The 13,002-nt window shown below is 40.7% G+C and overlaps 1 protein-coding gene across 6 annotated transcripts in view; it reads right to left on the reverse strand.

Moving 5' to 3' along the window:
* The window catches only part of PPP1R9A (protein phosphatase 1 regulatory subunit 9A), a 199,000-nt gene that overhangs the window by 93,402 nt on the left and 92,596 nt on the right, over window positions 1–13,002 (reverse strand). For all 6 annotated transcript variants that reach the window (XM_089533204.1, XM_089533205.1, XM_089533203.1 and 3 more), the window contains exon 4: window positions 15–147. In XM_089533204.1, coding sequence (XP_089389330.1) covers window positions 15–147 — 133 coding nt within the window. The remainder of the gene's footprint in view (window positions 1–14; window positions 148–13,002) is intronic.

Genomic DNA, 13,002 nt, shown 5'->3' on the forward strand with positions numbered 1-13,002 from the left:
TGTGGAGTGCAAACCTTTTTGAAGCTCTACTGGGAAAAGCTCCAGTTTCTCCACACGTTTCTCTAGTTCATACTCAGCTGATGCAGCCACAGGGTCAACTTCATCATTTCTCCTGTCATAGTCTTCATTAGAGTATGTGTTGAAAACCTGGAGAGAGGGAACAGTAATGATCCATTATACTCCAGAAATCCACTATTAAAACCTACCAACTAGTGTTGTAACACAGCCATGGCTTACAGGGTCAAAGTGCTGGGGCTATTTGATTAGCAGCATGATGAATCATCTGCCACTCATGCATCCCTACAGACTTTCCTGTATAATCTGGGGTTCACCACAATATTCACAACAGCTGCAGATTTCTCTCAACAAAAATACTGTTTTGGTCTACCTCCCTTGATGTCCAGTTTTTTAAGTGACTTGGATTTGAATAAGCATTTAAGCTTGAACTGACCTCCCTCATCCACCACACACCTGTTCAAACTGGTATGGTGGAGAAAATAATCACCCCTAAAGGTGAAGTAAAAATCAAAAGTTATCCAGGAGTGGTGTATTTGTGATTTTTAACAACTTCACCCCAAAATAAAATAAAATAAAATACCAAATGTAGATGGGAGCAACTTCTGTTCATTTCCAAATGGGGTTTACAGCTGTTTCTCAGCTGATTTCAGGGTGCTGTTGCCTGCTGGGTGTGTATATTTGTGAAACTTGGGTTCCGAACAGACAGGCCAAAATAAAGCTGCTCCGGGTCACTTTGGAGGTATACTGTTTAAATGCTGCATGCATCCTAAGAGGCCAGAAGCTGCACCAAAGCCACGCTCCAGTCCTAAGGACTAGACCGGAGCTTTGGCACACCTTCTGGCCTCTTAAAATGTGTGTATCATTTAAACAACAAACCTCCAAAGTGACCTGAAGCAGCTTTATTTTGGCCTGTCTGTTCAGCCCCTTGGTCTCCACTGCAATTGTCCACACCAGAACAGATTAACACAGCTGCCATATTTGTTCTGACACATATCTATAGTATTGGCATGATGAACACCTGAGTTTCACAACTTACCACTACACCACTGACGAAACATTAAGCTAGGGAAGAGTTACAGACTTCAGACCATACTAGATAATGTTTCGGATTCTTCTTATGTTTCCTGCAAAAATCTACTTGGTTCTCCTTACCAAGATTTCTTAATCTCAACATCCTAATTTTAAAGGCAAAGGAAGCCTTTTTTCTTGGCACTATCTTTATATTAAATATTCACAGCAATACATTAAAAAAAAAGAAAGAAAGAAATTGGCAAGCAACATGCTGGTTTGATATGGACTATCATCAGTTTAATCTTTTATCAAATAATGAAGTTGTTACATAAACGTATTAAATGAAAACTCTGATTAGTGGTAGTATATATTACTGTAAAATGAACCCTCTGGTTAGATTATTACTTATTGTGTACAGATCAGCATTTTCAACACAAGATAATAAATAATTATTAAATTTATCTGGCATTCCATTCAATAGAGTTCTGTATTTAAAAAATCAAGTCACAAAAGTAGATAACTCTGGGATGTCCAAAACTCACTGTCTGCCTCTGGAGCAAAGTATGGCAGCAATATCTATCTATCTATCTATCTATCTATCTATCTATCTTCTGAAAGCCACCAGTAGTAACTAATTCTGCATTATGATGTAGGAAGCATAGGAAACATTTAGAGCCTGGCATTTTGCAGTATTTTTAAAAAAACTATTGGACAGCAACCCTGGTTCCCCCAAGCAGTGATATCTATACTGTCAGAAGCACTCCTGAAAAGGCTCTGCTGCACATACTTCTCACAGATTTCAGGTGGCACAGTGTGGCACAGGCACTGATATGCTGAGGTGGCACAGGCACCTCAGCATATCACAAAAGATGGCGATGGTATACATGAAGAAAGGTGCTGCTTCAGATATGCAGAATCCACCAGGATATAAAATGGGTTGGGCAACTTTGGAGGTGCTGGAGGGCACGGTTTTTGCCCTCATAACCTCGCCTGGCAGGCCACACCAGCATGCCTGACACAACTGGAAATTACATCACATCACATCACATCACATCTGGTTTCACAAATTAGCCAATTTTAAGCTATTTTTTCTGCTTTTTCAAGGTTTTTTGGGGGAGGGGGCTACTTGCTGAAGGAAAACTGCTGCATTTGGCAGTGGGTTTGACCTATTTACAGGAAGAGGGGCAAACACTGGCTAATTTTTTTAAAAAATCAAGAGATCTGAGAGCTTTAGAAGCTTATAGGGTCATGCTTTATGGCTGCAGGAGACTTGCGGTACATACTTTGTCCACCCGACACTAAGAATTTTATAGATCAGCAACATCAGCATCTGAACTTGCCTCTGTAAAAAATCATGTGGGAGATATTAACCCTCTCTGACCCAGACTATTATGCTACCCCTGATGCCATATGGCTCAGCACAGGTCTAGTAACCCAGTGTTCCAGAGCCTTCCACCACAGCAATGGATCAGATCCAGAAAAGCTAGTCATGATGTAAAATCCTTTCAATGGCAACTCAGTCAGTTAACTTCATCCAAATGCAATCCAAAATAAAGATAATTTTTGAAAGTCTACTTCCTTGTCACAAAGAAGATGACTATGGATCTGGCATTTGTCTGGGCTGGCTTGCATTTCACAGGCAGTCCTGTCACATGTCTGTCATCCTGCTGCATTCAGCCATAGCTTGAGAGAAGCATGTACACATAAAGTTTAAAGACATGCTCCCTCCTCTTTCTGTTTTTGTTGGATGAAACATCTCAGCCAAGATTACAGGAGACTAGAGAATGTGGCAAGAGTGAAGAGTTTTAGGACCTCACTAGTTCTTTCCTGAGCACTTCACATACTTTGCTACCTGCTTTCTTGTTTGGCTTTAGAGTGGGCAGTAGATCTGCCACCTTGAAGTGGCAAAGCTACTTTAGATTTTACTGCTGGTCTTCATGCAGCAACATCAAGTTGAAGTATGTATTCAAATCAGAACAGACATGAGAAGAATGGTGGCAGAATCCAGTGTGGATGTGGAGTTGGTTTTATCACACATCCCTAATTTACAAGCACATGCTTCTTTACCTTCTCCTGTGTATGAACTCAAGCCCCACAGACTAGAATTTTAGCCTAGTTTTTTTGCTCTTGGGAAAAAAAAAAGGGGGGGGGGTATGACTGTACTCTCTTCTTGTCCAAGCAATGTGCAGTTGTATGTGGTGTGTGGCCATGTTATTATACCATTGTAGCACAGTATAAATATACACCAGTGTAGTTACACTGGACACCCACATTTATACAACTGATTGCAGTACAGGCACCATTGTCTTGAGCTCACTCATTATGTATCTATGATATAGCATTGCACCCACCAAGTCAAAAATGAGAGAGGCCTCTGGAGCAGAATGGCCAGTTACATTTATCATGTAGGAAGGCACAACCACTTGCCTAGAGACGATCCCCATTACCAATAACTGGACAGCAGAGCAAGTATACAAATTCATGTTATGTTGAGCTGTGTTGCATTTCTATAGAAATAACAGTAATTAAATAAGCATACTGAACATTTATGGAAATTCTGTCCTCCTCTTTTGGTGACACAGCCATCGTGGTCACAAATAAATAAAATTAAAGCCAAAACTAATTAAGAATAATCTTAAACACCTTTTCAGGATCATTACATTCATCTAATTTATATTCTGACTTTCTCTTCATATGGGACCCAACTGGGACCCAGCTCAAAGCACCGACTGAAAGAAAATACAGCTTTAAAAACATTATTTTAAAAAAGGAGGTAAAACAATTATATATACAACTCTCATTTAAAATAGTTTTAATGCATTTGAAAAATAAAAATAGGAAAAAATGTGTGGCACCTGCATTAAAAGAGCACAAGGCTTTCACCATATTCTTACCACATGTGCTTGTGACAGCAGTAGAACTAAGCAAAAGTTCTTCTAACAACAACTACTTAACCAACCACTAGTTCTCAGTCTGAAATTACCTTAAATTTCAGAAATACAAATTTCAGGTTCTCAGAATATTAAATCTTGCAATTCTATCTATAATCAAAAGCAACTTTTGCTTTTGTGTAAACTTTAACCTGTGTTTTGTTCTGGAAATCCACCTAGGAATTTGTTTGACACTGGATACTGATACACTTTTCTGCTGTAAGGCAAGCTTTGATGGTTTAAAAAACATAGCAGAAGGTATACAGCAGAAAGTCATTCCAGTTCTTCCACTGATGGGGTCCAGCCTCCCACCATAGCCAATGGTAGAACTAGGCTCCCAAATAACTAATTCTATCGTGACTATCCCTGGCTGGCAATTCAATTCCCCTTGACTAGCTAAATGTGCTCCATGGCCAGAGATGCCCCTGCCCCTGCCCCTGAAGGGGAAAAGTCAGTGGTAGATGGACTCCCGTGGAGTAAATAATGCAGAAGCAAAGAAAATCAAAGTATGCAAGTATGACTCATCTTTCCCCATCCATTAGCTATGAGAACTATAGTAATAGTAGAAAATTCACTTTCCCAGTCCATTTTCAGCTTTCATATCTTTTCCCAGCCTCAATCTGCCAAATGAATGCAAAATGTATCAAACAAAGTTGCTAACACAAATTATCCTTTACCACTGGGCAATTGGTAATGTTTGGCCATGAGGCTAATCAGGATTTCAAAACCCATCTGCCTCGTGGCAGAAACCCAACTCTCTATAATTGTTTGTTTGTTTCAAATTCTTGTGCAAAACTAAGGCCAAGAAATTCCCGGATAGGGTCCAGGCATAGCATAGGGAGGGAAACCCACCCAAGTCCTCACTCATACACATCTCCTACAACACATAAAGAACCCACTATATTGCCCAACCCCTACCACCCCCCCAAGAAATTAATGAAAAAGTTTGAACCATCTTAATTTAATGTGTATATTAAAATACTTTATTTCAGGAACAAAGCTTCTCACTGCATTAAATATGAGGTTCAGATTGTGGGCATGAGTACAATGTCAATGCACAAAATTGCTTTGGATTTCAGCCTGGAATCCACACGCCTTCCAAGAGGTGCTAAAGCTATCCCATTTTGCCTTGGCAGATTCCACCGTCCTCTTCATACTAACACTAGCGTCAAGGAAACCTTACAATACCACTCTGAACAGAAAGAAAACACAGCTATCACTCATTGGGCTGTGTGGGTTCATAAAAGGGGTGCTACAATTAAACAAACAACACAGTCATGTTATTAATGCCCTCTAAGCAACCATGTTAAAAAATCACTGTTATTGTATTCTAAATGGGCACACTTGCTGAAACTAAAGTCTGACTATAAATTCATGTTAAGATTCAATACCAAAAGGCAAGCTTTGGCCAAAATGTTTTACCCTATCTAGAAATGTTATAATATTGTACAGGAGGTCTGAGTCTAGACTCAGAATAGCTACTGGTAAGGAATAATGGAAGCTGCTATTCAACCACAAATAGAGGGGCACAAAACCCCCTCCCCCAATCTATACTATTATTTTGTTGTTGGAAAGACGCAAAGATTTTTTTAAATTGTTCTTACAGAGCCGATATCCAATTTATCAAAATTTACACTACTGAAATATTACACCATCCTTCATGCGAGGAAAACTTTCATGTTTACAGATTGCAAAATACCCCTACCAATTTATTGAAAAAGCTGATTTTCTTCTAGCATCTATACAACTAACATGCTCAGAATATATTCCCATATGAAGAATGTCTATTTCCTAGCAATATTTTCCACATCATAGATAATATATAGACTAAATGCTATGCAAATAAAGATAACAAGTTTGAAATTAATAACAATTAATTACAGTACTTAACAAGTAATATTATAACTGGCATTGTAGACAACACAGACATTTAATGAAAATACTGGAACCAATGTGTTATAATCTGTAAATTATATGAATAAAAGACAGACAATCCTAGTAAAATGACTAAGCTTGTATTAAACAGTAACAGAAATTGCATGGTAGTTATTTACTAGAAAATGCCTGAAGCTGATTTCATCTTACATGTTTTGTGCAAGGTTCATTGCAAATAAGATTTGGTGTTTTCATCAGTGTCCCACACTGCTTTTTGGTTCCTTAAATTTAGATATTCAGATGGCAGCACAGTCACATATTAACAACACTGTGTTTCATGCAGTGCTTGAAACAACAGCTTCCAAATGTTTGAAATAGCCCATGGTGGACAGAAATATTCAACAAAAATACTACAAGTAAAAATTATCACAATGCTCTAGTGTGTAGTGTCGTTGAAGCTGCTCCATCACTGCCCTCAGCGAGCCTTGCTGTTGTCAAGGTAACAGATGAGTCTGCTGTACCATTTTATGGTTATCGCTAATCTAAAAGAGCACCAAAGTCAAAAAGAAAAGACTCTTGTATTGAAGCAGAACTGTTCTAACTAAATTGACTGGGGATTCGTTCACAAAGTATTACCGTTACATGACTAGCATTTATTTGAAAGAAAGAAATAGTGACTATATAGAAGAAACATTGACTAGGGAAATAGATACTTACACAACATATTTACTCCACTAGGCTGAGAATAGGGGTGGGAAAATCAGTGATCCTCCAGATGCTCTCCCATCACCTTTAGCCAGCATGCCTAATTGTAAGGATGATGGAAGCTACAGTCCAGCAACACCTGGAGAGCCATAGTTTTCCCTCCTCATGCACATAAATGCAAGCAGAAGTTGTGAGTTTTATAAGTAGGGTGAGTTAGTAAATCTTAACTGCATAGATTTGTTTACTCCACTTTGCCATTCTGTTGTGACAGAAAAATGGGTAGTGACATTTTCCAACTGTATGATCAGTTCTCAATAATCAAACAAATATCTGTAACAGCTTCCTTACAGGATTATTCAATGGGAGAAAACAGATCAAGAACCAATCTTTTTCCACAAAAAGGTACTGCAGTCTGAATATAAATCAAGTATCCATTTGAATGCCCATTCAACAACTGGAATCTAAAGTGAAGTCTAATAAACTCCAAACAAGAAATATTAACCCTCACAGGCTATATCTCAAACTGGTATTTTTGCTACTTCTGAATCAATGTTCTCTTCCAATTAAACATGTTTCCCTCAATACTGCCCAAGCTCATTTAGAGAAAGAAAAATCATGGAGAGAGGCTGCACGCGTGGAAACTGCTCTCCTCTTCAGAGTACCATTCTTCATATGAAGAAAGAAAAAAACAGGTGAAGCACAGCCAAGCCTTGGCCCTTCCAGTTTAAGTTCAGTTAACCCTATCCCCAACATCTCAAGATAGGTAGGCTCTTGAATGCTTTGGGTCATCTGCGTCAGTGTCAACCACTGGCATCATTTGGGCAAACTGCAAATGCCTACCCAAGCAGCATCAAGCAGGTGGATCTCTCAGCTTCTGAACTTCCCCCAAAATAACAGATCCAAAGTAGTCCTAGATTAGAACATTGTGGGAAAACTGGGGACCACTAACTGCAAACCCGAACCCGCTGGTATTCACTCCCTGATCCAAGATAATCCTAGAACACTGTGGGAAAACTGGGGGCCACTAAACGCGAACCCGCTGGTATATGTTCTGCCTCCCAGAAGTTCTGTCTGAGTGTACTTTATTTTCCTTATAGGACACTTTGGGTTGTCATATTTCACTGCCTTTGTGTTTCTCTGAGTGACCAACATGATGATGTGTTGGCATAACCAAGTCTCACAACCCAGGTCTTGTCAATCATTCCAGTAATTGCTTGTGCCGACTATGACTAGTCCAAACGTACCAGCAGCCTCTATCATGTATAATCAGCAGTGGTTCCTCCCAAAATCCCTAGGTGACTGCTACCTTTTCTATGGGATGTTCCTGTATTGCTTTCAAGTTTGCAACCATGGCAACAGAGAAGCTGAAGCCTGGAAGGCTCCATAGACTACACTAGCAATTGGCAAGTACTCACTTTATCTTACTGTTCTCTCTCTCTCACACTCACTCACTCACACACACACACACACACACACACACGCACCCTATCCTGTAATCTGTTTATTCAGCCCTCAACTGCCTGAGAGGTTCAACTTCCCCTCACACCCATTAGTCATTGTTCCACCTTGATTTTCCACCACGACTCAAATGAACAAACATGAATTTCATGAGCTTAAAAAGCACCAGAGACAGCTAGTGACTGAAAGATACATAAATACTGAAATATATTTATATATCAAAGAGAAAATTTGATCACAGGCAGTTCACAACATCAAAAGGCACAAAGAATTGAAATAAATGCTTGAAATATAAGAAATGTAATTCAACCTGTGCTATAATTTTACATGTACCAATATTATTAGATAATACCATCTCTTTCTTCATTTTACAACATACTAATTTAAATGGTAGTTGTGTATATGTGCCCACTTATGGTGACCCCATACATGTCATAGGATTTTTTCAGGCAAGTAATTTCAAGTGAAGTTTTAAAGAGTAATTTAAACCTTAAGCCTAGGATCTAAGTGTGACAACCCATAGGCCTTCTGCTGATCTTCAGTAGTATAACTACTAATGGATGTTGCAAAACTGGAGCGTGTCCAAAGGAGGGTGACTAAAATGGTGAAGGGTCCGGAAACCATGCTCTATGAGGAATGACTTAGGGAGCTGGGGATGTTTAGCCTGGAGAAGAGAAGGTTAAGAGGTGATATGATAGCCCTGTTTAAATAGTTGAAGGGTTGTCATATTGAGGAGGGAGCAAGCTTGTTTTCTGCTGCTCCAGAGTCTAGGACCCGGAACAATGGATGCAAGCTACAAGAAAAGAGATTCCACCTCAATATTAAGAGGAACTTCCTGACAGTAAGGGCTGTTCAACAGTGGAACACACTCCTTCCTTGGAGAGTAATGGAGTCTCCTTCCTTGGTGGTCTTTAAACAGAGGCTGGATGGCCATCTGTTGGGAATGCTTTGATTGAGAGTTCCTGCATGGCAGGGGGTTGGAAAGGATGGCCCTTGTGGTCTCTTCCAACTCTAGGATTCTATGAGCCTCCCATGTAAAATGACTTGGAAAGCTTTTCTTGCAGATTTTAAACAGACATATTTCTGAATATACGTAAAGAACTAAAAAACCTAGAGTAACCTGAAAGCACATAACATTACACATACGTACAATCTGTTCAACAATGAGCACAATCTCCCAGTGAATCCTCCTAAAATGATCCCAGTGAAAGGGTGAGAAGTTTAAAAAAAACATAAATGTGCTCTCCGTAGCTTCAAAGGTTTCATCAATGTATGTCTCAGTGGCTTTTCTTCCAATGGAACATGAGTCTATTACCTTCTGGGTATCTTATATAGGACTGGAATGAAAGGGTATATATACTGTACACAAAATTGCAGGATTGTTTTTTGTTTTGTTTTGTCAAACAGACTATCTGCTACAGAGGTTCCAGTTCTAGACTATTTCTTGTTGTGTGCCTTGTACTCATTTCTGATTTATGGTGGGCCTAAGGCAGCCCTATCACAAGTTTTACTTTACTTGCTTATTTTTACAATGTACTGTAGTTTTAATTCACTTTGTCTGATTTAGATTTTTCCTCCCTTCTTCCTCCTCCTGACAATTTTGTATCCTTGCTTTCTTTCCTGTTGATACAATGAACTCCATCCAAGCAAGATGTAGAGCTACCTACAGTAAGTAAAGGAATGTCTATCCTTTTAAGTGCTCATACCAACTGTATTACATTACATTTAATCACATCAGTACTTCAAAAATCAGGCAGCTTTCTATTTCCAGTAGAGTTTAGCCTCTTTAATGCCTCCAAATATGGGACTCGGGGCAAGAGAGGATGTGATACAAGCCAAAAGTAAGGGTTTATCTGGGATATCTGCGTAACTGGTATGCAAGGACCAGCTGTAAATATAATTCAGAAAAATAATAATGATTAGACAGAAGCTAACAGAAGGTCACAGATGTGCATGGGAACATCAGCTGTCTAAGCAAAACAGTTCTACAGGGCTCAAAAACGCTTTCAAAATCATGCTTCAAAGAGATAATGCACCAGACTGAGGAAAACAAGCACTCAATAGCATTAAGTCATTGATGGTTTCACCCCACCTTCATGATATACAATCTTCATTATTTAAGAATGAACATATGCATTTCTCATGATAGCACCTAATAGCATAAAAGCACCAGTTCTCTTGCAAGTTAAGCAGGGTCATCTCTGGTTAGTACTTGGATGGAAGAACACCAAGGAATATCAGGTGCTGTAGGCTAAGTTTAAGATAAAGGAACAGGCAAAATCACCTCTGAGTATTCCTTGCCTAGCAAAACCCTATGAAATTTATGGAGTCGCCATAGGTTGACAGGCATCTTGAAGGCACATATGCAAGCACTGTCTACAACCTATGTAAACAGTGAAATGTGAAACAACCTTTGTGTTCATGCAAGATGATTAATTAATGTATAACATCAGCTCAACATTCCTAAGACTCACTGAAAAAATATGAATTATGGGCACAGCCTGAAAAAATACAAGGATGCTTTAAAATTTGAATAGTTGTTGCTATTGTTGTTGTGTGCCTTCAAATCAATTCTGATTTATGGCAATCCTAAAGTGAACCTATCATGGGATTTTCTTGGTACGATTTCTTCTGGGGGGGTATCCTTACCCCTTCTGAGGCTGAGAGAGTGTGACCTTGCCCAGAGTCACCCAGTGGATTTCCATAGCCAAATACAGATCTGAACTCTGGTCTCCCAGTCTCCTAGTCCAACACTCAAGCCCCTATACTATGCTGGCTCAACAGTACTTGTTTATATGTCTGCAACTGTAAGTAACTGGGCAAGTACAGTACTGTACTTAAACTCTTAAGTTTTGTCTATCGGTACAGTGGGCCCTTGGTATCCACTGGGGTTTGATTCCAGGTAAATGAAAAGTTAAGTATTGGGGGATTACTAATAAGGATTATCTGTTCATCTCCATGCCCTCATTTTCTCTCTGTCTTCAAAATCTACCATTTTAGTATTAAGAACAAGGTCTGAAATGTAATTATATTTTTATACCTAACAGATGTTAGGACCTCACTCCCAGCTATACAAAGAATTTACATCTTCAATGGAGAACTAGTCTCTAACACAGGAGTGGCCAACTGCAGGCTGTCAAATGTTTCTGGCCTACGCTACAGCTCCCATCAGCTCTGGCCAGCATACACAACACTGAGGGATTATGAGAGGTGCATACCAAAAGCATTTGGAGGCCCTCAATTGCCCACCTATGCTCTAGGTAGCAACAGGTAAGGTGATTATTATGCATAAAAATAGGGTTGCCATTTCACGGTGGTGGGCGGGACTTTCCCGCCCCCTGGGGGGCGTGCCCGGTCCCTTTCCCGCCCCCGCCCCCGCCCCCGCCCCCGGGTGGCTGCCCAACTCTGAGCTCCCAGGGCTGCTGCCTGCCTTCTATAGAGTGCTGCCTGTGAAGCATGCCTGGAGCAGCAGCAGGAGGACTGAAACCAGCAGGGGCGGGGTCTGCTGCACTGCCCTGCCTCTATTGGCCAGCCCTCTGCTTCCTTATTTGGGCAACATCCAAGCAGGGAGGAATTTACACTCAGGCAAGCTGCTTCCCCCTTTTTCTCTTTCCCCTCCTTCTCTTCTTCTTGTTACTCCGTTTTTTTTCTTCTCCTCCTCTTCCCCTCCTCTTCCTCCTCTCCTTTTTCTTCCTTTCTTCCCCCTCCTCATCTTCTTTTTCTCTTTCTTCCTCTCTCTAAGCCCCCCTCCTCTTCTTCTCAGGAGTCCAGGGCTTCTCAAGGCTTTGCCCCCATTAGAAAAGAAAAAAGGCTTTGGATCTGTCCCATAAATCCCTCCTAAGTTGAGACATACCTGGGAAAAAGAGGGGGCGAGGGGTTTGGGGGAGTTGGAGGGGGCAAGGAAAAGGAGGAAGGGGGGAATTCCTAAGAAGGCTTGGGAGTGGGAAATGTAGTTTGCAGTGGCACAAGGGACTGCCTGTGATCTTGCAAATGCTATGGCTGCTTGGGAGTGGGAAATGTAGTTTGCAATGGCACAAGGGACTGCCTGCGATCTTGCAAATGCTATGCCTGCTTGGGAGTGGGAAATGTAGTTTGCAGTGGCACAAGGGACTGCCTGCGATCTTGCAAATGCTATGCCTGCTTGGGAGTGGGAAATGTAGTTTGCAGTGGCACAAGGGACTGCCTGCGATCTTGCAAATGCTATGGCTGCTTGGGAGTGGGAAATGTAGTTTGCAGTGGCACAAGGGACTGCCTGCGATCTTGCAAATGCTATGCCTGCTTGGGAGTGGGAAATGTAGTTTGCAGTGGCACAAGGGACTGCCTGCGATCTTGCAAATGCTATGGCTGCTTGGGAGTGGGAAATGTAGTTTGCAATGGCACAAGGGACTGCCTGTGATCTTGCAAATGCTATGCCTGCTTGGGAGTGGGAAATGTTCTTATAGAATTGGGGGAGGTGTTTGGCCAGAAAGAGAAGTACATTTCAGCCTTCTGTCTAGGAATAATGCCAAAATGTCCTCCATTTTGAGCATGCCTAAGAAACATGCATTTATATTAACATTTTAAAAAAAAATATCAATTTTTTCATGTGTCCTCCATTTTTTAAAAAACGTGTCCTACATTTGAAAATGTGGCCCTACATTTGTCCTACATTTGTCCCAGTTTGGAGGTCCTGCCTTATGGCAACCCTACATAAAAATAACACCCTGCATCTCGAGTGTGCTGGACACTGGTGCAGGGCACCTTCCTGCTTTCAGCTGTGTAGGGTTAGGGCATATATGTGAGCAAGATAAGGGAACAGGACAGTGCTTGTTTACAGCCAAGACACAATCCCAGTCTCTTTACTTTTGTCTTGGCATAATCAGAGCAGATTGGTCAGGAAATAGCAGTACTGTACTCCAGCAGACATATCTACAATTGCCATCTCTCAATTTTAGAGCCCAGACAGCCTGACCAGAGCAATCAAAGAGCAGCACTATAAAAGAGAGACTATAGACTGAGATCCACT

This window comes from Sceloporus occidentalis, unplaced genomic scaffold (genome assembly GCF_023333645.1).
Source record: "Sceloporus occidentalis isolate IW3139 unplaced genomic scaffold, rSceOcc1.0.p SCAF_7, whole genome shotgun sequence".
Classification (NCBI taxonomy): Eukaryota; Metazoa; Chordata; class Lepidosauria; order Squamata; family Phrynosomatidae; genus Sceloporus; species Sceloporus occidentalis.